Source organism: Pterocles gutturalis, unplaced genomic scaffold (genome assembly GCF_000699245.1).
Source record: "Pterocles gutturalis isolate BGI_N339 unplaced genomic scaffold, ASM69924v1 scaffold43931, whole genome shotgun sequence".
In the NCBI taxonomy this organism is placed as follows: Eukaryota; Metazoa; Chordata; class Aves; order Pterocliformes; family Pteroclidae; genus Pterocles; species Pterocles gutturalis.
The window spans coordinates 6,287-33,087 of record NW_010107028.1 but is presented as its reverse complement, the minus strand read 5'-3'; the positions used below and the strand labels follow the sequence as shown (position 1 = coordinate 33,087).

Below are 26,801 nucleotides of genomic sequence, written 5' to 3'. Positions count from 1 at the left end.
ATTCCCTAAGACAATAAGATGTACACAAATTAAGCTAGAAAATTTCAACTAAGATTTTCTCAACATACATTCAGCTTGGCACAGTGCAGACTAAATTTAAGACATGAAAGACAAACTGTGTAATGAGCAGAGCAACACTTTAAGTAACATGTCGTTTTTCAAGACGCCAAAATTGCACTCTAGGTTTTTTTGGGAATCAGTTAGCAGAATTTGTAGAAGGGGGAAGAGCTGTACAGGCCAGGTATAATTTATACATTTTCAAAAAATAATCCTACAGTCCCCAAAGGGAGAGATTATTGTCATGGAATGACTCCCTCTACACGGTATCCAATCCTCGTCACACTGCGTTTACTTTTCAGCAACTGTAAATGAGAAAAACAACAGTTCAGTGCTTGTATCTTATAAGCCAAAAAAGCTGCATTATTTGCATTTGCAGTAGACCATATTCACCATTTACATAGCCTTTAAGAGCCCAATTCTTGGACCACTCAAATAAGTACTAATAAAACACCTGCTTTAGAATAAGAAATCACGCAATGCAAAGCATTTAAGCAATGCTGTCTGTTACCAACAAGTTTACAGCACGGCAAACAGGTATCCAATCTTGATGGCCTCAATGGAGTAAACATTACAAACAAACCAATTATAACCCATCTCCATTTCCCATGACTGTTGCTACTTTTCCAGGCCAGTGACAACTGTCTGGATACCACTTACCAGTTGCTGCAAAGTTTTGACTTTGCTATTTCGGGAAGATGAAATGGGAATGGAGAGATCATTTGGTATTAATAACCCTGAAAAAATTTGATTTGCATAAGGAAAAAACAATTTACCATCTCTGTATTTCTTTAATGTTTCCAGAATAATTTGATAAATGGGGGCCTCTAAATATGAAACAGTATATCGTGTTCCTACTGCACCAAAAGTTCTTCTTTAACCTGAAGTTCAAATGATTAGTATCTGTATTAATCCTCAAAAAAAGTATAACGGACATTACTACAGAGAAAAATGACACAGGTTCCCTGAATCTGAAGCTCAGAAAAAAATTATATTTAATAGTAAAGTAAAAGTTCAAGAAAGCTTTGTACCTTTACTTCCATAAGGGACAGGTTCTTCCAAAAACAAGATAGGAAAGTTGGGATAAATTATGACCACTCTCCTGCCTTTAAGTGCTAAACTCTACTTGGTTCTAACAGCAATAGGTAACGAGCTAACATCAGAAGAATTATATGAAGTCTTTACAACTGCTTAAGGGATTCCATAAGCATGTTATGTGAGTTTTTTTTAGTTAGTTTGTTACAAAGGGGTTTGAGCCAATAGTTAGCAGTTTTCAGCTCCCTCAGGATTTATCTAGAAATAATCCAGAAGTCAAAGTGCTAAGTCTCCTATTTGATTGCCCGGGACCAACAGTGAAAGCTCTTCTCCAAAAAAGATGCAAGTTCAAAATTTAGATATTTATTGCTGATTATATCAACTATTACAAGTACTCTTAAAGCAGTATGAGACTAAATAAGCTCTCTTCAGTCAGAGTTCCAGGCAACATCAAAGCATATGCAAACTCATGCTAAAGTAGGCATCTAAAATGAATTGGGTCAATCGTGCCTTGGAATGTCTCTGCATAGGACAGCTGAGCTAGATTGCCTTTGCAGTCAAGGTAGCTATCTGAAGATTAATTTCACCATATCAACATAATCAAGAATTCATGAATTGACGGTTCCTTGGTCATTCAAGATAAGTGCTATTAAAGGTTAAAGTACATACCACTTCAACGTCTTATTTACTAAGAGGCACTACTGAACAGAACCAAGTACCCTAACTAATACTACAGTCTCATTTTCTCTAAATTGGAGAGAAAGCTTTGAAAATTTAGTTAGGTAATAAAAAGAAACAAATGGAAACAAGATTAATGTAAACTGCTCTGGAGCCCTTCAGAAGAGAAGCACCCAGGATTCAAGCACCACACAATCATTTTAGGAGTATTTGCAAACTGAAGATGCAGATAAACTTAACTAAGGCAATGCCTAGGAGACATTTATATGAACACTTGAAAGTGAAGATGATGACAGAATGCAACAAAGCATTACTGTTGGGTGACCAACAGACCAACTATAATGCAGACGTTAATTAACAAGAGACACGATTCTGTGAGCAACTTAAGCATATTAAGTACCAGATGATGTGTGATTACTACGGAGATTAGAGGTATTTTCAAATAGGTGCACATATTGATTTCAATTACTGTAACTGTATTTTAACTAGGCTAGCATTTTAAATTTACCAGATGAAGACATGATTTTTTTCTATTAAATACTTCCAAATTACTGACACATGAAGCAGTGTGCAAACATAGTAAGAGCAGCAAATAAACATATAAGGATATATTTTAAAAGATACTAGCAAGCCAAAACCATTTAAAACTGTCCACTCCTTTCCCAAACAGTATCTACTGGCTGTGACTGGTAACTATCTCAAATGGACTGTTTTCACATTTTGTTCTACAGCAGCAGAACAACTCCAGAACTACCATTTGACAACAAACGCCAGTTTTGTAACAAAAGCAGCACAGCATTAGTCAGATATACCTGTACACTGTTCCTCTAACTATAGAATTCTGTACAAAAAGAAGTTAATCTGATTATTCAAGTGATTTTATGCCACAGAATGAACTGTAACAAAACTAATACAAAGTTGTTTAATCACACGTTTGAAAATCCTACAAGAGAAACTTACACTTTGTCTTGCCGTCCTCCACCTCCACGCAGTGCAACTGGCTGGCTGTTTTGAGTGAACGCACCTCCACCACGAATTGCACTTGGATGAGTTGGAGAAGCTGCTGGATGCTGGCCAGGACGGATAGGCTTAGCTGCATTAAAAGAAAACATGACTTATGAATATATACATCACATTTTTACCTTTGATTATTCAAATTTACTAATGCTTTATTTTACAGGATCCCAAATGTAATAATCAAAATTCAATGTACTTTGAATAAAGAAACAAGTTTAGGAGAAGATATTCTGAGAACCAACAGATTATTATCAACTATAAAAAGCCCTGGAAAATAGACAAAGTTTTGTTTTTATTGTCACTATTAGAATTAAAGCTAGCAAAGCTTTTTGCAATTATTATCTTCGCATGTGTTATCTACCCTACCTAATGTATTTCCCTGTAAGCATCCTATTTCACAGAATCACTGAATGCTAGAGATTGGAAGGGACCTTGAAAGATCATCTAGTCCAATCCCCCTGCCAGAGCAGGAACATTATTATTTCTTATTTCTTGCAATAAGACCTCAAGACACATTGCTAGACAAAGTTTCATGAGGGTTATGTTCCTATAAGGAATCATTATACCCTGCTCTGTTTCCCACATCTACTTGATTGATAAGCCACTAGTTACTCTGCTCTGCAAGCAGGTCTACATATTGATTACTCCACAGATAACACTGCTTCATCAACTTCTTACCACCAAAATAAAACTTGCTCTGTTACCAAATTCAAGAACAGTAGTTTTGACAGGTAATTCACAAGCTGAATACGCTTTGATAAGCGAACCATGTTTTCAATCAGTTTGCACTAGCTCTTAAAAGGACACGCACAACAGTATGACTTTACAAAGTTCTGTAACATTAAACAGAAGCATTTAAAGTTGCAGCAGGTAAGAGTGGATATAAAGTACCAACAGGTAACAACTGCATCAGAAAAACACTTCTCAATTTCTGCCTTATAGAAAGCTGATCTCCAGTATGACATGCCTAGCTTAGTTCAACTAGACATTTAAGTACACAAGGCTTTATACTTGTGGTAAGCTCGAGAGAATTCTGTTTGTCTTCTTGGAGATCACTTCAGAGAAAGATAAAACAGGATAGCACCTGTCTTCAAGCCACCACTTGAAGTAATCAAGAAAAAAAAAATGTGAATTTATTCTGCAACATCTCTCTGTAGACCTACAGAATATTAGCAAAGTTTAACTGCAATGCTCATTTCTGTTGCATTAGCATTTAAAGAGAAGTGTATTGATTACTGAAGTCCTGACACAGGACAACAAAAAGGCTGGAACACAGTTACTTCTACAAGCATAATTTAATAGGCACAGTTAAGCCACCCACAGGTCACACACCCTCTTGGCCCTCTGCACTTTACAGCATAATGGCAGGTGGAGGACCAAAGGAATATGACTGACTTTCCACCACACAGGAAGAAACACTACTAGCTACTGCAGATTTCTGGTTTTTCCATTCCTTTCCCCAAGACAGAGCTATGGCGCACTATGTTTTGGAACAAGGAACCAAAAAGGTAATTAGGGATCTTAGTATGTTAGTTGTGGGTTTCTGTCTGCCCCTCTCTTACAAGATCAAGACACAGGAAGACAATTTTGTTGTTGTTGTTGAAGGTGATGGCTTAATCCCTCTCCTTACTTTAGAATACCTACTTAGTGTTACAATTCTTATGGAATCATGTTAAACACCTAAGACTCACATTTACTGTGTTGTTTTGTTCTAGGAAATGGAACACACATTCAGGCTAGAATTCTAGGCTGGTAAGCCTTTCCCAGCACATATAGAAATCCAGCTACCAGCAGGAGACCCACTTAAAATAAATAAACCAACGAACCATACACCACCACCTACCCACACTTACAGTCTGTTAACCAAAAAACAACACACCGTAGAAAATACACCATGGTCACATATGCAGTTCCAACTAGGGTTGAAAGATGCATACATGCACAAAGACCAAAAAAAATCAGGAGACCAATGAAGCTTTACAGGGCAAGGAATTCTCTACTAACCAATTTGTGCAGAATGTCCTCTTCTGGCCATATTCTTGGATCTCACAGCTTCCTTTATACGATCTACTTCTTGCTGATACCGTTTGCGATCACGAGAAGCATTCTCTTTGGCTTCCTTCAGTGCAGACTCCAAAGCTTTAACTCTTTCAGCTGTAGCTCTAAGTCGCTTTTCCAGTTTAGGAAGTTCACAGCGAAGATCTGCATTATCACGTACCAGCTACAGAGAAGGAATAGATTATTTTCTTGGTATCCCTCTTCATAGGGAGAGCCATCCAAACAGCCCCCTACCCCTAAACAGGCAAAGCAGTAGGGCTACTGTATTATCTTTGCTTAAGCTTTTAGTAAATCTAATAGTTCAACAGCAAGATTGTCATTTGAAAATCAGTTGCTGTGGAAGAACATGCTACCCAACATATGCACTTAACATCTACATTCTTCTTCAGTCAGAGACAGGCAAGCATCCCCTAGATTGATCTACTAACTCTATCTTAGATCTTCTTCAGTTTAAATGCAGCCATTTTGTTACATGTCCAAATGCACTTACAAAATAGCTATTAATTTACTTTACAGGAAAACTTTAGTCTATTGTTTTATATCAAGAGACACACTCAAGATGCAGAAGTATTTAATTATAAAAGTTACTTTATGACCAATGTTCAGTCACTTCTATAATGATGCACCTTAAGTAGTTTGTTTAGTTTTAATCAAAACTTGAAATTAAGCCTCATTGTACCTGCTTGTGGACCTTTGTAAGCTGTTCAAGATTATTCTCAAGGAAGGAAATCTTCTGTTTTTGTGCGGCACTGCCTCCTGTATCATCCGAGTCAATCTCAGCACTCTGCAGCAACAAAAGCATAAGGAAGGAGAGAGGAGCCTGAGTACAAATCTGAACTCACATATTAACATCAAGCCAGAAAAATTACACCGTAAAGATAAATTCATAATTTAATTCTAAACTCAAATTTATGTAGCATTCTCAGAAACACCGGTTTCACTACAGCACCATATTACCTTTTTCACTCTAGTAGCCAGATCTTGAACAAATAGCTTCCGAAGATTGTGAAGAGTCTGAAGCTCTTTTGCCTACAGTTAAGGACAAGAAATTTTAAAAAATTAAGAAAAAAATAATAAAAAAATAACTCTGAAGAAAAAAAAAAGTATTGATATTTGCTTTGGAATATACTCTATCTTACCACAGTCTCTTCCAAACCCTTTAAATCTTGCCTTGCTTGTTCCCGTCTGTCCTGCATAACCCTAAAAGAGAATAAATTCATTCTGAAACATCCAGGGAAAATGGGAAATTTTAATGTTTAAGGAGACTAGAGTGATAAACACTATATGGCACAAACAAAAAATGTCTTTCAATTGAAGTCCTCAATTAAGGATGCAACCAATAGATGACACTGCACTCAGAAATACATATGGGGTGGAGTTGCAGGAGGAAAAGAGGGAAGTACTTTTAATATTGAAGGAATACAAACAAGAACATTCAGATGCATAAATTAAAAATTTCTAGAATAGGTAAAGAAAGACTCTCAGAGTCAGTTTCAGGATGAATACTGGGGATATCTTATCCTACAAATGTTCTTAGCTCTGACCAGCTGAGATGATAAAATATCACATGAGAGATTAAGGATTTTTATTTTGTTCTGTTCTACCACCTCACCCCCAACACACTTGCTAAAGCTAGCATCATAAACAACAATCTCAGTTTACAGGAATATAACCTAATGAGTAGCACTTTACAGAGCTTCTTTTTAATGTGAAAGCATTTACTACACTGCTAATTTTCTATCTCAGAATTATAAGGCAGTGCAAGTACTAAAATGACAGGACACAAGAAAGGAATTTGGACTTTTCTTTTTATGACTCGAGTTTGGGAGACAAAGGCCAGGGACTGCATGAAAATGAAGTGTTCCTATTAAGTAGACAAAAAGCTTATTTTCCTCCTGAAATTTCTCCTCACTCAGCCAGTTCTACTACTAGTTCACAGATAAATGATTAAACATTTGAGGTAATAAAATATTCTAAGGAATAACTCAGCATCCTAACCATTTTTCAGACCTTACTGGAAAAGCAGTTGCAGGCATCTTACTACTCTAAGTAAAAAAAAAAAAAGAAAGTATTATCAATTATTACGAGAAGAAAACCTAGTATAACTAATGTAACTTTTGTAATCATTGGGGCATACAAGTAAATCAGAATAAGATGGATTCACAAGACCAGAGTATAGCTGAAATTTGAGTCAGTTAAATCAACATTGCATTTCACAGTCTAAAAGAAAAAAAAGAACAAGAAAAAAGAAAAGTGTTGTTTATTTGTTACCAGTACAGACCAATCAGGTCCCTCTGTTATTTCAAATTCTAGGATAAAATCCTGAAAGCCACTGTGTTTTTAAACATCGCCAAAAAGCATGCACTTCTGAAAAATTTTTAAGTAAAATGCAGATTTAACTTCTGTAAAGATAAATTCATGTATGCCAGAAAGGGGTCGCTACTGATACTATAGATTATGGTCAGATTTGTAGAAGTTTAGAACTGTTTTTCAGCTTGAACCTTGGAGACTTACCTGCAATAGAATTCAGTTCTAATTTTTGCATTCATTTTTCAGTCTCTAATTCACTAATATACTGTATTTAGTTACTCAGTGAAGTATGCAGCTGTTTAATCTCAACAATAAACCAGTTAGAACCACCTAATTAGTTAAATCACCCAAGAACCAAAAAAGAGTAAGAGAACTGTTACAAGCTTCTTCCAGTCTTGGAGCATGCAATACTTAGTTGCAAACTGAAAAGTTAATTACTCCAACCCACAGCATGTTAACAAAGAAAAAAGTTGTGGCCTTCCTATCTTTCATTATTTTACTTCCAACTTTAAATATTAAGGCAGTGCAAAGGTTTTTAAAAAGTTAAGTTCAAGAAGGCTTTGGAACCTCTTTAATAAGCATATAATACAGTGAGAGCAATTTCATCATGTTAGATCATTAGTTTTTAAAATGTAAGTGTTCCCACACACATTTGTTTTATGCATGATTATCACTTACGTAAGTTCATGCAGTTTTCTACTTTTTTCCTGATCAGTCGCTTTCAGCTTCTCATGCTCAACTCTAAGACGTTCCTGCTCAAGCATCATCTTCTGGTTTTGGCTGAACACAGAAAGTAAATATTATATCAACTGAACCTGTCGGACATGATATTCAGTAAAGCAACACAAGTTAGAAAGACCCTGCTTGACAAAACCCTTGCCACTTCCTTCCCAGCATACTGTGCTTCTGTGCTCACACAGTCCAGAGACATTTAGCACTACTAAAATAATGACAATTACTTACTCTTGAAGTTCAGTGATAAGTTTCTCCTTTGCATCAACTTCATCTCTTAGGCTACTGATTTGTTTCTGATGCGTCTCACGATGGCTCTGAATTTGCTGTTCCACAGCTTGCTATTAGGAAAAACAGAATGTATTATATGCTTTAAGAAGTTGCCATACTTCACTTTGTTTGTAAAAAAAAAAAAAAAAAACCCACACACAAACCAAAAACAAACAAGCAAACAAAAAAAAGTGCAAAAAAACCCCCACCAATTAAATTAACTTACCTTGACTTCATTTGCAGTTTGAACCTTATTTAAGTGCTCTTTCTCCATCTCATGGACTTTTTCTAGTAGGGATAAAGAGAAAAGAAAACACATTTCAGCCAGGTAACTAGGCAATCACAGAGAAGATGGTGTTAATTCCCCCTTCCCTCCCTAACACTTTAAAAATTGGAAAAAGTCCCCTCCTACCACAAAGATCAATTACATCAGCAACATCTTTAATCCTATCCATAGCAGTTCTTTCAAACAGCAAACATGCTTTCCCATTGACTAATTCTACATGTTCAGTAGCAAAAAGCCATTCTAGAGCTTTGCCCTTCAATGTAAATAGAACAGAACCGTTTCCTATTTATCACTATACACTTAAAATGGTGGTGGTGGTGGGTGGGCTGTAGGGAGGCAATTCCTACCCTGTGCTCGAAGTTGAACTAATTCTTCATTAAGGGAGTCCACAGACTCTTCCAGTTGTCTTTTCTTCTGTTCCACATTCTGAAGATATTCAGTCAATGACTTGATCTTGGCTTCATGCTTGCAGAATAGAAAGATTCATTTATTTTGAAACTAGGTATCATGGAATTACATCTGCATAAACAGTTTATACTTATTTTTAAAAAGTACTTCAATCTCAAAACAAAAATGTTGCCAACTAAACTTTAAGAAGAATATGACTACTCAAGTAAATCTGTAATGTAGCCTGTAAGACAAAGTCTTTATTCTGGATTGGAGAGAAATTAATTTTTGTCTGGAAAAAAATATCTTTTGCATGTTAAATACTAGCAAGCCGCAAGAGAGGTCCATTGTATTTAGAAGACTGCACTGAAATATGCATCTCCTGATTTAAAAAAAGATGACCATCTGTATGTAAAAAAAAAATAGGAAAATTAAATTGCATATGTAAATCACAATTTTCAGAGTTTTAGAAAAGATCAGTAACGTGACTTCTAACAGTCGCATTGAAATGGCTTTTCTCACATTAGAAGTAAATTTAATCTGCTATGCAAGCCAACTGCAATCTTACTGTGCTATTGCTACCTCTGCCACTTCCAACTTTTCTGCATTAGTAGGCACAGTGGTCACCAGCCAGTGCTTCTGTAAGACTTGTATTTGTAAAGGATCCTGCGATGGAGAACACATGATCCCTAGTATTTAATACAAATGCTACAAAAGCATTAGCAGACTAGAGGCATATTGCAGAAATTCTGACATCCTGTCACACAATTACTCAAAAACATGCAAACTGAAGAGAGTATTGAGGATACAGCTGAGTCTTGAGGCACAATGTGCTTTGTCAGGTGTCAAGAAAAAATGGCAACTGTTTTTTTTTCCCCAGCAGGTTAATGAACTCAAAAGAATATTTAGGAAGTACAGTGTAAAGAAACATTTACCTGTGAGATGCGGAGCTGGCAGGCAGCCAACTCCTTTTCATTTTCTTCCATTTTCTTATTGCTTTCTGCTTGTGTGCCTTCTAACTGTTTGCAACGTTTAACCATTGTTTTTACTTCTGATTTCATTTTACTAATGTACAGTCTTGCAACTGTGAATTCTTCATCTATCATGCCAGTTCCCTCAGGCTGCTGAAAAGTGTGGAATGACACATTTAGAAAGCTCAGATAACACACCAGAATTAAAGATGAGCTGGAGCAACTTAGTGCCCAGCATGCACCCCCGCCTTGACTGATAATCAGAGCATTTACACACCAAAACATAACTTCAGATTTTTCTGACATTATTTACAAGTTTGCACAAAGGTAATGAGTCGCTTGAAGAGGGAAATACAGTTCACTATAGATTTCTAACACTGCTTACATTCTTGTCCTACAGGGATCTTCTAGATTTATCTTTAATTTCAGTTCCTCATTCCATTTTCAATATAAGTAACATCCACTGACACTGCACATCAGCATTAGATTTCCAAGACAATGCTGTTGATTATGGCCATTTCATACAGCAGTTTAACAGTATGAATGAAAATACTACTTCAGGGGAAAAAAAAAAAAAAATCATACCTGCTCTTCCTAGTCTTTGCATAATCAAATTCTGTTTGGGACCTGGTAAGTCACAACATAAGCAAGGGACAAGCTTATGCCTGAATTATTAATACAAGTGAGGCTTCCTATGGTGGTTATTTTTACCATACGAAGAAAACTGACCCCACCTATCCACAACGTACGTGCGTAATACAAGGCATTAAAAATTGCACTGACTAATTCTTACCTTGACATCATTATTTCCTACCGCGATTCCTATCTCTGCAAGATCTTTTAGTAAGGAGGCCATCATTTCTGTCGCTCGTTTTTTCTGATGGTTGGTCATTTCTTTAAGTTTCTGAAGCTCTGCATCTATACTGGCTAGAGTGACCTAAGTAAAAGAAGTTACACTTTAATAAACAAAACACACTCCTGTTTTTAGAACTAGTTTCATATAATTGACTTAAATACACCAACGTGTGGTTGCCTACTGAACTGTCCCATTTTTATGCCTAAAATCAGATTGGTATTAACCTATGTGTATACACCATATAGTAAAAATTTGGAAGTTCTGGAGTGATAGTATTTCTTCTGAAAGAAGTGTAAAATACTTGGGACAGAGGCCTTCAGTTCACGAAATATAGTCTTACATCTCTGCAACAAAATTCATGTCAACATTGTTAAACAGCTCTCAGAGGTATATATGGTTAGATATTGCAGAGGATTGCATTTACAGGAAAAAGGTACATGGACAGCAAGCTGAACACTTTTCACCAGCTTTTAGTAAAGGAAAATAATTTAATCTTTACCTGCAGAGCTCTTAACTCTTCCCTACTTGCAAAGCAATAAATGCCACCCAGTTCCAAGTGTTCATAAGCACTACACTTACTCTAGAGCACTTTATCAGCTAGTTTGAGCTGCTGTGGTTGCAATGGCTGCAGGTCAGCAGCTTGCATACTCAAGTCATCTGCTCTTTTTTCCCCAGTTTTAAAAGAATGACAGAAGTTTTACAGGAGGAAAGTTTCAGTCAGTGATGCCAAAGGATGGCTACTGCATGGGTTAGCTGTGACAGACTGAGAGGACTGAAATGTCTTAGTTTTACTACCTCTCAGAACAGTTGTTGCTTTCTTGTGGATTGAGTACATGAATACACGACACTCAAAGGACATTAGTTATAATATCTAGAATCACTTGACCATCTATAAATTAAAAACAGCAACAAAGCAAACAAAAAAAAAACCCCTGAAAAAGAAAAAACACTTCAGAAACATATACACATACATCTACCCTATTCCACCAAATTTTCCACGCTGCTCATAATAAGATGACCAGAGATCATCTGGCTTTCAGATGACTTTAAAGTGATGTAAGTTACCAATGAAGATGACTCAGCTCAGAATACTTAGAAGTTTAAAGAGAGGTTTCATGACCTTGTGAACATCACTTTTAATGCCAGTGTTCTAACTAGTCAAATCTTAAAAATTAAAGCCACATTCACTAGAAGACCCAGACCCACTCAATTTTCATCTTCAAGAAGAGAGAACGAGACTTCCACCATCACATAGTCTGTCTCCAATGCCAGCAAACATGCTGATCCTTTCTAGTACTCAGAATTTTAGGATACTCTAGAGTATTCACTGTTTAAATCTGACTGAATATGCCAAATAATTGGCTAACAAAACTGTCAGTCAATTCAGAAACTATGCAGGTATGTGAGGAGGTGTATGGTATTCATCCTGTGGGACTGATGCTGCGTCTGTATTTTAACCAGGGTGACCTTTTTGAATACATCTTCAGTGTTGAAGAGTACTCCTTTCAGAAAGCAAACTAAACTGCCTATTTTTGAAGGCATCAAGGCAAGTTATATTTTACATGCCATAAATACAGCATGCAAATACACATATCTTTCAAGAAAAGCTGTAGCACTCTCACTGCAACTTGAAGAATAGAAGAAACAGATTCTTAAAGGAGGATTACCCCAACTGCACCAGAAAGACAAATGGAACTGAGTTAGAACACCAGTATGCAATGAAAATGTTAACTTCTGACATGTAGGATTTCTCTGAATACTCTTCATAGGTACTAAAAAGATGAAAGCCATCAATGGCAATATTCACTGTGCATTTTTCTGAAGCTTACTGGTTTTAGAAAACTCTCCTCTACTAAAACTGTAAGAGTTTTAGACTTAAGCCCCCATTTTCCTTTGTGGAAAAACCTTTAAATGACTTCAAGCAAGAAATATAGGTAAGGCAAGAAAAGTTACATTGAAGACTGTCAGTAATTTCTTATCCCAATTTCGTACCGATTTTTGATTGAGTTCATCACTAAGCAGTTCATATTCCTTCGCCTTATCTTCTACTTCCTGAGACTTCTGATCATAATTGACAGCTAACTCTTCAAGGGCTTGTAGCACCTCTTTCACTTCCTCTTTAGAGGCATCATTTTCAGCCTGAAGGCGATTCAGCTCTGCTTGCAGGTTGTCTTGGTCCCTTCTGGTTGATGCTAGAAGCTGCAACATTGATAGAGATTTATTTAAAATTACAACAAATAATCAAGAAAATTCCACATATTAGTTTAATCTTATTAATGCTTTTAGCTACTACAATAGCTTATATCTACATTTTTACAATGTCTAGGATCATGCAGTAAAGATGCTGAGGACAAGTACAGTGAGAGTAAAATGAACAATTGAATTTATCATCTATTTCCATAGTTCGTTAGCTTTTAAAGTACTTTTAAAATGGAAGTGATTATAAATCAAGACATGTAAGTACAAAAACTGGAAATACACATGGAATATTTTAAGTTCTCAAAAAACCCACTGAACACTACTCACAAGTCTGAAATTGTCAATGGGCTAGGGACTAAGCTTTCAGCATTTTAACACACTGAAGAATAACTAGACAAAGTAAACAGCTGCTAAGGAGGCAGATCTATTTATTTAAATAAGATTAAACAATAGCTCCCGACTTCCTGAGCCCTTGACCCATTTCCTTCTTGCCATATACACAAAGGTTATTATTTTTTTAATCTTCGTGATATACAGAATTATTTTCTCAAATATCTTGACTAAATGAAATTAACAATTTAATTATTAATAGGTATTTTCACCACATCACTGGCAACACATGCATACAAATTGTTTAAATATTCTGTCAAGCATGGTCTGAAGTAACACTGATATTTCCTTTTTCATTATGGGCCATTACATTCCTCCCTGTCCCCTTCTCTGTACAGCAAATGACCAAAAGTAAGCCTTAAAAGAGATTTCTTACAGTAAATCAAGGTATCTTCAGTTTTGACAAACTGCTAACTTTGCACAGGGAAAACAACTGCCAATGTCTTTGAATAAAACATTTCAATTCCTTCAATCTTCATGGATAATTAAGGTTCAAGTAAACTACTTTAAGTTTAGCCATTAGCACAGTGTAAGTGGGGGGAATGAATAGGCAGGGCATTTAGATAAGGAATAAAAGAGAACTACTGCACAGTAGGTAAGCCATCACTCTACGCTGGTAACAAACTGTGACCTATTCAGAACATCTGAAATTTCTTTAAAAGAAAGACAAACACCAACAGAATGAAGATGAAAGAGGGAAACTCACCTCTTCCTGATCCAACATTTGTGTTTTCAGTTTTTCTACTAGTTGGCTCTGCTGATTAATTTCTTCATCCTGCAATTGAGTAAGACTGTGTTCAATAAACCGACAAATACCACTCAGAAAAAAAAAAAAATCTAAGAGTTGGGCCTCTAACTTTTCAGTATTCTGTGACAATTATACAACTGAAAGCAATGAAAGTAAAAAATAATCCCTTTTGATTTCACTGTCTGATCCACTGGCCTCTTAGCCTGGCACACACGCGTCAAACACTGTGCTTTAAACACAGAACTCTTGTACCTGTGCTTCTGCAAATCTTCTCCAAATTGTTCTAACTTCCAATAAACAAGATTAAAAGATTTTTTTTTCCTCTCCAAATTTAGTACTAGTGCTTAAATTTAAAATTATGTTCTAATAAAATATGCATAACACAGAAGACAGCAGTTTTTCCTTCTAATTACTCGTTTTTCTGCTTTCTCATTATTTTCCTTCTTCTGGTACAGTATTATTCCAAACAATCAGCTAGGAAAGTTCTACACCCAGAAAGCAGAAATACAGTTCAAGTATCTCATTAACTTTTTCCTCCTAAATTTATTTTTAATCTTTTTTTCTATGTACTGATATTTTAGTTTTCAGTACTTTTTTTTTTTTAGTAGTTTCAGCACAGGAGGGAGAGCAACTAAGAAATGATGCCTACTTAGCAACAGACAAGGCAATTTTGATTTCTCTTAATCAGAGCTTCAGAATTAGAGTAGGTACTCCAAGCAAATATTTAGCAAACTGTACTAACAAATAAAGACTGACAAATTAAGTATTACACAGAATCATAAAATCATTTAGGTTGGAAAAACCCGTTAAGATCACTGAGTCCAACTATAAGCCTAATACTGCCAAGTCCACCACTAAACCATGTCCCTAAATGCCACATCTACATGTCTTTTAAATACCTCCAGGGATGGTCACTCAACCACCTCCCTGGGCAGCCTGTTCCAATGCTTGACAACCCTTTCAGTGAAGAAATGTTTCCTAATATCCAATCTAAGCCTCCCCTGGCGCAACGAGACTATTTCCTCTTGTCCTATCACTTGTTACTTGGGAGAAGAGACCAACACCCACCTCACTACAACCTCCTTTCAGGTAGCTGTAGAGAGCGATAAGGTCTCCCCTTCAGCCTTCTTTTCTGCAGGCTAAACAACCCCAGTTCCCTCAGCCACTCCTCATAAGACTTGTTTTCTAGACCCTTCATCAGATTAATTGCTCTTCTTTGGACACAAACACAATTCAAGACATATTTCCAAGAGGTCTTACATTAAAAAAGAATAGCATACCTTGTCATCCAGTTGTTTGTATAGTTTGGCAATTTCTTCCTCACATTTTCTTCTCTCAGCATCCGTGAAATTCCCAGTTACTCCAATTGTGGTAGCTGGTTTATCATTAATAACAGTAATATCCTTGTCCACTGCAAAAGCTTCTAAGTTGGCCTTCTCCTTGTCAAACTGCTCATCAACTGGTACAGTCTCCCCTTAAAGAAAAGGATATACTTAAATTTTTAGCACAGTCAGCTATGAAGTATCTTCCACAAAGTAAGCCTTGAGAAGTATTACATATTCCCTATTAACAGTATTGCTCCATAGTTAATAAGCTATCAAGTTCACATGATTACATGGCAAAACAAAATGACTACTAGATCATCCAAACTATGTCCTGCTTACCACAGAACATTATGTTTCACCCTGTTACTGTGCTATGAGCTCCAAATCTCACAAATCGTATCTTCTAGAAAGGCACCTAACTTGCCCTGAAGACAGAAAATCCTCTTTTCCCTTCGCAGTCTTGCTAGGTGGCCACATTTAAAGTGCTTTCCTTATAATTTAAAATACTTGTTCAGTTACACTGTTATCCTTTTATGTTCGTTAACCCTTTTCGATGAGAACACTTTACTAAATTCACATATCAAAAATACCACATGCACTAATCAAGGCACTTCTCTCATAACTAAACTAAATTCCTTAGCGCCTTATTACAAAACACTTTATGCAGTCCTTGGATGGTACGTGCTCTTTCCAACACCCCAGTATCTTGTGTCAATATTCTGGAAGAACTACACTTAACATTTCAAGTCATCAAAATATAATTGCTTCTCACCATTCCGCCATCTGTTGAGTTCATTTTCTAGCCACTGTATGGTGTTACGCAGAGTCTTGTTTTTCTCTTTTTCCTTCTCATACTTTTTCTTCCACTGTTCTGCAGTGAGCTCCACATTGACACAGACTGTGTTCTTAATGGTCTTTGCTCTATGTAGAAAGAGCAAAAAGCTCTGAAACTTTGTTTTTAAATAAAGGAATTAAAGGCTAATAAATAAAATTTCTACATATCACTGTTGAAAGCGTAAACATTCCCACCTGTTCCAAAAGCTTATTTGTACTCCCTGTCAACTTACTACTCTTTCAATTAGATTGATACAACTGTTAATAGACAGAGCAATACAACAAACTTCGGGAAGGCTGAAAAATCTCAAGCTGGCCGAGTTGGAAAAATTCAGCTGCATACTTCCACCCGAAAGAATTCGAATCAGGATAGTAGTGCTCAGCTTTGAACAAAGGGTGGCATTCACCACACCCATCAAACATTTCTCCAATGGAGAGCATAATACTTTTAGGGTGTAAAGTGTCTAGCTTATTTAAGAAACAGGTCATTTCAACCTAAAAATCCAGTTACTAGGTCTCCGTTAACCAAAAAGGTGTACAAGCTATGAAGTTCAGATGTGATCGTCTACATTTGGTTAGGCAAATCTCATCCAGAGACACTAGCTTTGGAAATGAAACTACAGGCACTAATAGTATATCTTCATGAAATTAACATATAGTTTTTACATTAGTGCCATACCTCACCTCTGTAATTTTTCTGTGTAGTGTCCTACTACCAAATACCTCAAAGATCAAAACAGGAAAAAAGCTTAATGGTAGTAACAAACTCCCCCCTCGACATTATGACTCCTATAAGCATCTTTCTGCAAACTCTTATTAGGACTGATTACTACCAAAAGACTCATGATTTCCTACTAAGTTTGTGGTATTTACCTAGCCTTCAGTGACTACAGCTGAGGGTTTTAGCATGAATTAATATACCAGACTAGCTACGGTGGCTGCGATAGAAGCGTACTCTATTAACTCCTGCAAAAGCCAAGAGCATGAGGCAGTGAAACTACAGAGCTACAGCTGGAAGACTCTTCCCAACAGCTCATTCAAGAAATAGAGGAAAGGAAGAGATCTCCTTGATTCTAAAAGGAGACCTCCACTGAGTGGAATGCAGTCATTACTCCACAGTCACTAACTACCCATATTCTGCCAGGTTTTTAAGAAGTTCTGAAGTAATCTAGTCTACTTTCCATAATAAAAAAAACTTATCTGAAAAGAGCAGTAGAAAACTATCTTGTTGAACTAAAGTGGAAGAGGTACGCTAAAATAGAAGACCAGATGAACCAAGTAAAATGCTGACAGCTTTTGTTACATGCTCCAGTAAATGAAGTGATTAAATCTAGTGGTCAGAAACTGGAGTATGACGATGAAGCATTAATATAGAGTGGCAAAGAAAAGATATCTAAAAAAATACCACATTTGAAATGGGTACTTATAAATTCAATTACAAATGACACAGGAATTTAGAAGTATTAACTCAAATGTTACTGGAATGCTAGATACAGCAAACAGACCAGAAGAGGTAATTCAGCATGCTATCAAAGAAAAGGTGGCAGAGGACAGGCTCTCCTGGCAAATAAATTATTCAATTCAACAGAGGAGAAGTCATTCCTCCCTCCTTCCACTTTAGGAAAAAAGAAAAAAGAGTATTAATTACCCTCCAAGACTACATATTAAACCATATTTTGAACGAAACTATATGCTGTCCTCCTGGAAATACACAGTCTTCAGGATCCTGCCCAGTTTAAGGATTTTTATATGAGAGAAGACAGATCACTACACTTAGCCATTCATGTGTGCATTGAAGCTATACAGAAAGAAAGTAAAGATTCTAATTACTTTGGTTCAGGAATCTTAACAGAGTGAGTTACTTATTTCTCATTCTGCATTTATTTCTTAGCATAGTAAGAGCAAAATATTAAGTCATTTACCCACCTTTGGCCAAACAGAAGAGTAGATTTAGTTTCAGATTCATTGTATGAAGACGGAGAACAGCAAATAACAATAGTGGTTCTGCAATTACCCCCTAGTGAATCTTGAAGGATTCTGGTCATTTTGCTATCACGATATGGAACGTAAGTCTACCAAGAAAATGGTTAAATTAATCAATCTTGTTTTTTCAGGCACATTATTTAATTTGTTGAAACAAGAGCTATGCTTTTGCTACGTATAAGTTCACTGGAAAGACACTAAATTCCGCTTCAATTCATAAGACCAAACACACATGGGAAAATATAAAACTGTACATCTATGTTTGGTAACTTCTAGAGTACAAGAAAACTTTCACTATGTCACTTAGGTCCCTCAATACTAAACATAACTATTAATTATCAGTGTCAATACAATATAACGGCCATTTGCAATGCATTGATGCAATTAATTAGTTTAAAAGACTCCATGCACATCACTTACATCAGTAAAGAATTTCTGCATAATATCATGTTCAGAAATGCAAGCCTTTAACCTTGAAGTATAAAAAATACAAAAGGACACTTACACTGCTTTCAGCCAAAGCTGAGATGACATTTCCAAGAGCAGATAAAGACTTGTTGATGTTCTTGGCCTCATCTAGCACAGCACCTTCTGCTCCAGTTTTACTAACCTATACAACATTTCAGTAAATTACTAAATACATCTTCAAAAAACACCTTCCACATGTAATGTACAACTTGAGTAATTTTTATGCTTTTAAGTCCATCTCCCTGACTTTATGAAGTACTCATAAGCAAGCTGGGTTAGAACAAGCAAACTCCTCCTCAGACTCTTTGCTTGATTCACCATCCATTTTTCATTTAAAACTCAGTGGCTGAAGATGTTTCTGATTTTTTAAACTGAAATGAGTATTTTCCCTGCAAAGTATACTTTTTCACAGAAGACACATGTACAGTTAATAACTTCTCTCAAATAAACAACTTTAAAAGTTGCTTGAGGTTTGTCAAAAAGTTTGAATTCCTTAAAGTAAAAGGAAATAAGCATTATGAATAGCTTGTCCGGAGATCATCCTTAAAAAACCAACAAAGAAAAAGAAACAACACCACCCTCACCCACACTCCTCCTGAAAAATATAGCAGAGAGTCTATATTAGCAATAATTTGTTAGAACAGATTTTAGAAGCTGAATCTGACCTATATGAGCGCTCTAGGAACTTAAGTAGATATCAGCAGAAAAGTGAAAAAAACCTACCCCGACACCAACTCTATTTACCGTAGTTCTTCTGCCTCAAGGGCAGAATTTGACTTATGGTTCTGCAACCCTCCCTTTTCTGTTCTTCTCACCAAGCTGTGATCATGACTACAACTAAGCAATTCTATTTGCCTACATTTAAACCTACCCAAGACAAGGCATCAGAAAACCTCATGTATTTCAAAAAGACTGAGAATCACAAAAGCAAATTTTGAAATAAACAGCGAAAGGAACAAAACTACAGAGAAAGGAGACCTGCAGCCCAGCCCTTTTCTTTAACTTTGTTCCCATTTGAATGCTTCCAGTTTAATTCTCATTAAAAAAAGAAATAAAAAAAACCATTACTAAGAAATTTCAGAATAAACACAGGATCAGAGACAGCAATAAGGCCACAGAACAATGACATGAGGAAAGACAACAGCAAGCAGAAAGGACTGAAAAAAGCTGGAGACAAAGCTGAGGATAAACCCAGAGCAAAGATGAAAAGAATATCAAAAACCCAGCTCTTAAAAGGCTAATTACAGTCTATAAGAAGTCTATACAGAATAAGCAAAATGGTACACATATTCTTCCCTGCTTTAAGTCACTGACACAACCAAGCAAGCTGTCATTTTAAACCATGTTAATCAGAATTTCAAGTTAAGAAACTTGGTACCACTACATAAGAAAATCCAGAAATTCCACATTCATAAAACTCTTTACTCCAGTACCTGGCTATCCAACAAACCTGTACACTTTTGCTCTCATAGATACCAAGACTGAACTCTAGCCTATTTCCCCACCCAATTCTATATTTACAAACCCTCATTGCAGAAACGCATATCAGCTTAAAGAGGTAGTACCTATTAGCCAACCCGGAGCAGGATTCAGAAACCACATTTCAAAGTCAAAATTAAAACACCTCAGAGATGACAACTGAACCTTCAGTATTAATGTGACATATTTGATTGTAAAGAATAACTGGAGGTCTTCAGAGTAGAAAAAGAAACTTTGAATTACCTTTTCACTACCTGCCAAGTCCACCAGGTAAAGTTTTCCACTTAGTTTCTGTTCTGTCTGAGTATTCTCTTGTTTTACATTAATAAGAAAAATACTATGACTTCGGGAGCTGTGTTCATTCATATCTATAATCCAAAATACATAACTTGTCAAAAATATTTGTACAACCAAAGTAACTTAACAAAACAGTATGTCCCCACAATGAAGTAACAGATCTAAAGCTAATTAAACTGTATAAAGTAGTCTCTCAATGACAATAAAACTAATAGTATTGTCTGACTGAGCAAAGATACAGTCTCACTTGGGCTTCTATTAATACCACATAAGCTCACGGATAAGATTTTCTAGCTTGTCAACTATAGATTTCACACCTTCAGTTTACTCCATTAGAACATAAAGGACACTTACATTCTGATACCAGAACATTTTATTTTTTTGTACATTTACAATGTATCACATTTTATCCTTTTGTGAAAATTTGAACTAGATGGCAACAACCTCTAACCCCTTTCTGGTTTAAATACTTACTGCCCCCCCTGCTGTGAAACATGCAGACTAAACAAGACTTACTGAATTTAAAGAATGATTTTAATTTATTAACAAAATTTAAGCTGACTGCAACCTGAATGAGAGCATCTGTCTATTTATTCCTTTTAACCATAAATCCCTCACAGGTCTAAAGGGACCAGCTTATTGATGCCACAGAAGCAGCTCAACACAGAATAATTTCCTTCTGTCCAAAGCTCTGTTATTTCTCCGTTACTTAGCCTGGTCCCCACTTCAGAACCTTACTACCTAGGAACAACGAACTGGAAGTATAGGACTGAGTCGTTCCTTAAAAGGAACATAGTATCTTTATTTTTTGATCCTTAGCCAAAGATATGAGAAGAAAAATCTCATTTTCCTAATGACTGTATATTCTTTCTTTTCTTGACTAAAGAACTAGACACAGGAAGATTGTGAAACTTACCCTCAAACTTCTGAAAGACATGCTGAAAGTGATTATTTTAGACCCTTTCACAAACCTGAATTATTTAGCTCACTATTTTCACCTTCCCTACTTTTCAAGGCTACCAGAAACAAATCAATAAAGCACTAAAAGGAAGCAAAAAGGTAATACTTACTTGTAACTGCTACATGTCGGTTTGATTTTCCTTCATCTATAGTATCCATAACTTCTTCTGGACTACATACAAAACGCTCTGTGCAACCCTTTAAAAAAAAAGGCAAAAAACCACCACACCAACAAGCCAGAAGTAAATGGTGTACACTAGGGGAGTACAAGATGAAAACATATCAGGTTGATGCTCACCTTTACATAGGGAACTCTATTTTTGTCCTCATGAACAGAAAGATTGGTCTTTGAAACTGGAAGAGAAAAAGTTCTAAAGCTAAGGTATATATGATTTCTTTGCAAAATGAATGAGCTGTGTAGAACGTACATCTGAGTCATAGATGTTATTTCTCAGCAACACTTTATAAAAAACTTAATCTACATGAAACAACCACTAATGCAACTTTAGTATTATTATACAAATTAGTTCCATGCTTTCTTATGTTGATGTCTCCTTATCAATTTAGGTTATTAACATATTGCATACCTATCTTAGTATCATGAAAGGTTTTTGGGTTTTTTTAATCTCTCTCTCCAGAACAATTTATTTTCTATGTTCAAGATAAATAAAAGGCTTACCATCCAAAAGGTCCCTTATTTTATCCAAGTATATTTCAAAATATGACACCTAGAAGTGGGAAGGGGAATGAAGATACAACATCAGAAAGCAAAAATATTTTTTTTTGCTTGTTTTTTTTTGCTCAGAAGGATCCAGCATGATTATTATGACCTCCCATATAATACCACATCTAGCTCAAGTCCTCAAGGCTGAACTAAAATACACCTTTAAGAAGAAACTATTTTGATCAAAAGCTTCAAGCGCTATCAGCACTGCCGTAGGTTATCAGAATATCTACCCATGTTTAATGGAAACAAGATTGAAGTGTTAACATAATTCTTCTTTAAGAAGAGTCAGTTACTTCAGGAATTACTCCTATCTAGATTTTCCATGTTACAGGCATTTGAAACAGATACAGAACATCTGTTTAACCACAGACTACTTCCAGTTTTAATACAGATTAAATAAGTAACAATGAAGAAAAGTTTACCTTAATATGAAACTCAAGATTCTCATCCATAGAGTAAATATAATTAAAAATGTCTTGCACTATTCTTGGAATAATACCCATTCCATCTGGGTCATGAAGCTTCCCCTTATTAGAAAAAGATACAATGAAATGAAACATTCATACTGAATCCAATATCACAAACAGTATATGAAGACAAAACAGTTAACAGAAAAATCAGTTTTAAAATGCTGACAGGTTTGATGCACTTTTTTTATCTGTAAAGGAAATTTAGGTCTAGCATTTGCCAGCAGTGAAAAGAACAATGCCAGAATCTCCCCAAACTACTAGAAGTGAAAATGTACTATTAATATTAGTCTTGTGTTTCGCATCCTGCTACCAAGGACTGAAAAAATACAGTAATTGTCATTATCAGCCCTAAGAAAACCCACTTTGGGTATCAAAATTTTGCAATGGAAAGAAGAAAATGCAGGAAGAAAACAAGCAGTCATTTTATTTCTATAAAGATAAGACTACTGTGGTGAAAATAGATGACAGTGACATTAAGAGGAAAATTATTTTAAGATATCTTACTTCCATAGTGTGTGTCTTTCCAGATGATGTCTGCCCATAAGCAAATATTGTACCATTGTATCCCTCAAGTTAAAGAGTATTTTCATTAGGGTTCATTTCCTTCTAAAGAAAGCCAAATGAAAAAGAACACAAGAAGGCAGTCTCTAAAATTTTCGGCAAGTTAAATCATTCCATGTTTGGGAACTCTGTGCTAGAGCTGGGGGGAGGGAGGCTGTTCCTCCCTACCCCTTTTAATGCACTGAGTCATCATCAGCTACATTTTAGAAGTTTACTGTATTAGAAGCATCTGTTCAACCAGAAAAATCAGGACCTCAGAGTCAGGAACAAAAAGGTAATCAATACAACTGCCAGATTGAACAGATAGTCTTTGAAAACTCGGAAGAAACTACCACATACGCAAATGCTATAATATTTTCTGCCTTCAGGAAAGTTAATTGTCCAGTTGTGAAGAGAAAGGGCTATGCTGTAAGTTTCAAGCATCTTACTCTTTGGCCATTGGCTTCTATTTCAAAATATGAACGAACCAACCCAAAGTTTTAGATTGAGGGGTGAAGTGCTGGTGGGTTGGTTTGTTTACAAGTCAGTTACTGTAGACCCACATCCTGCAAACAAACTTATTTTCCAAAATCAAGCATGAGATACTCCAAATGGAGTCTTTGCCTCCCCATCATACCCATAATCCATTTGTACCACCACTAGAGCTCATTTGCCACATAACACAGCCTAGAAATGCTGCACAGAGTAACATAGATTAGATTTTTAGATGGAGGAAAGGAGCAGTATTACAGTTCCTAGTTAACTCCCATTTATAAGGTCCAAACGTCTGATCTAATCCTGATTACTATTTAACTCATTAAAGGATTGAATATTTGCAGCAGCGTGGATTTTCCACAGCAATTCACTTTTCCAATGATCAAAAAATACTACATTTACCCAATCTTTTCTTGTCACTAATAGCGGATACTTCAGGGGAAGGCTTTGTCAAAGTTGATTTGAAAGTTGTGTCAATTAGAACTTCTTACTGATCTCCTCAAGAAAAATAAATCAATTTCATTTTCAGGAAACTAGCTAATTGCTTACTACAACAACTTACTGTGGTATAACCTTCTTTGTCACAAGACTTCATTTTCTGAAGTTAGTAGGCCAATTCTGACAATTCAGGTTCGGAGAAACTGCACAGTCTGACACGTACAGCCATAACTCAGGTTTAAACTATTAATTGTGAAGCTAAAAATCACATTCAAAGAAAATCCCTCTTAAGCTGTGCATTCAACAAATAAGCTTAGAAAAGACCTATAGCAAACACATCATTTCCCAAGTTTCCTTTCCTCTTATATTCCTCCAAACAAACTAAAACAGTTTTCACCAATAAATTTGAAAAACAAAACAAAAACTAATCATGAGAGTAATTTTGACTAATTTCTGACAGATTGTTTTAAACAATCTTTTGCAGAGACCTACAAAAAAACTAAAACATGACAGGTAAATGTTATCAAACATTGCAATTGACTGAAACCGCAGGTTAAGCACTGACATAATTTATCAGCTCAACTATAGGATGATTTTACATTGCTATGATCCATGTTAGCTTTTATTAAACACTCAGAAGGTAAAAGCAAGCAATAGAAGTATCAGTTTGCAGCATGGAAATCCACATGAATATGAGACTTTTCCATATGGTTACAGTTGCTGTTCCACCTTACCTTTGACAATCTTTTTAGCACAATCATTGTACACTTGTTCCTGTGATGTGTTTGACTGGAATACACGGTCAAATATATATGGCTTCGACTGGAAAAAACAACAAACATAGAAGAGCTATTAAAAAACAGATACTGGAAGCAGAACTGGAAGGTGTCCCTTCATATAATTTAGAAGTAGCCTACACTGTCGCAGCCCAATCTTTTGTTTAATGTTAAGCACTTGGAAGATTGCAGTGAGGAAATCAACTTATACAGTATTGCCTAAATCTTCACAAGCTTGCCTACAAGTAAGGCCTTGAATTAAATGTATTTGGTTTTGAAGTGCAGTCCAAATAGCTCTCCAAAACTACTCTGCCACATGACCTCAACTTACTTGATTTACAAGGTAAACCAATGCCGAGTCCGTACATCTGAGAACCCCTTATTCTCTTCTACTCTGATAGCAGGTTTACTCTGGTAAACCCGAATTATTAAAAACAGCTTATACCACATCACACAGATTATTTGTCTTGGTAATATTTGTTAAAAACCTCAAACCAAAAAGAAACATTCAGATCACCTACAGTCAGCCCAAGTTCCTTATACATATTCTTAAAATAAAGCTCCATAAGCAGAAGGAAAAGGCTACTTTGGAGGAAGGGAACCTTTCACAGAAGACTTATTTTGGAAGACACTGTTAGGAGGAAATGCTGAAACAGCTTCTTGAAAGGAATGTTGGATTTTGGTTTGTTTTAAAGAAGAGATTTTCAAAACACAGTTCTAAGCAGCTGACAGTGCATTAGGATATAAACTATTATGCTCATCTTACAAAGTTCAAATTTTTGTAGCATTTTAAGAGCTTAATTTTGTAGGTAGCCAAGTAGATAGGCAAGGTTTACAAGGGAACTAGGTCAGTTACACTTGCTAAACTCACTGCAACTGTGAAGTGCTCCATTTTGCCTAACTTTAATTTATTATCCCACACTCTGCCCCGCCCCTCCCAGATATTCTGGAACTCCTTCCCTGGCAAAGAACCAAGTATAGTTTCCAACTTTCACCCACCCACCACATTCCCTTCCCCAGCCTGACCTTCCGTTTGCCTTTTAATAACATCCAGCATAACACCAAACAAAGCTTTTTACATTCAACACCTATCTGTCTGCTGAGAGGGCTTGAATTCAGGTGGATGAGCTCTCTCTTGGAAAAAATAATTACAGCATTCACTGTGTAAATACGCTCAAGAAACCACAAGACTCAGTAGGCAGAAACTATCCCTAAGGTGCTGAAGTTTGTCAGAATGCTTCTTTCACAGCAGGGAAATCACAAGCCTTCTCAATTACTCACTTTAGCTTCAAATATACCTCAAATTCTTATGTTCTACAGGTAGAATTGAGGCCATTACGTACACCAGGAGACAAACAACTAAGAAATTCAAGTAACCCTGAGGTAAGAAAATTAAGACTGAGAACACATTACATAATAAGTCACTGTAGAAAAGATAACACTACTTACACATTTTCTTTCTCACTAGCAGGTGTAGTTTCAAAAAGCCTCCAACTTCAAAAATATCAATCAGCTTCACTACACACTGCAAGTCACCTACATCACAAAACATTAATCAGATCTGTTTCACGCTCAAGTTCTTCTGCACATTTGTGTGCATTGAAATACTACCATTTTGCAGGATCACTTTTACCATTACACACTGGAAAAATATAGCGAGAAGAGTGATAGCATCCAATGTCACTGCAAACAATCTGTGCAGCATTAGGTGTATTTGTACTTGCAAGATTTAAACTCTTCTCCAGAAAATATATAATGACAATTATTCCAATTAAATTGAATTTAGAAGAATTAGGGAAAGTTCCTGGATACGATCTGACAGTCTATATAGCAACTGTTAACAATACTCACTACTTCTCACAGATCCCAACATATCCGATCTTTGCTACTCCAATAGAGCCTGACAACTATGAGAACAGAAAAGTACATTACAATGCAAACATTATTTTGCAAAGTATATGCATCTGAATGTTTACACATACATTATCGCATATTTATATATTACTACAGAGTAT

General features: G+C 36.0%; 1 protein-coding gene across 1 annotated transcript; it reads right to left on the bottom strand.

Annotated features, from left to right (window-relative positions):
* Positions 1-9: 9 nt before the first annotated feature.
* On the bottom strand, positions 10-24,832 carry KIF5B (kinesin family member 5B; the record flags this gene model as incomplete). The annotated part of the gene is made up of 26 exons (XM_010087961.1): positions 10-362; positions 2,731-2,863; positions 4,792-5,008; positions 5,525-5,629; positions 5,803-5,874; positions 5,985-6,045; positions 7,834-7,935; positions 8,119-8,228; positions 8,384-8,445; positions 8,791-8,908; positions 9,766-9,954; positions 10,595-10,738; positions 12,650-12,856; positions 13,953-14,021; positions 15,275-15,468; positions 16,092-16,240; positions 18,080-18,225; positions 18,642-18,746; positions 20,327-20,451; positions 21,451-21,538; positions 21,639-21,694; positions 22,020-22,068; positions 22,490-22,594; positions 23,042-23,104; positions 23,715-23,773; positions 24,745-24,832. Coding segments are annotated over 26 exons (2,823 nt in total), but the record flags the coding sequence as incomplete, so codon positions are not given.
* Between the last annotated feature and the right edge of the window lie 1,969 nt (positions 24,833-26,801).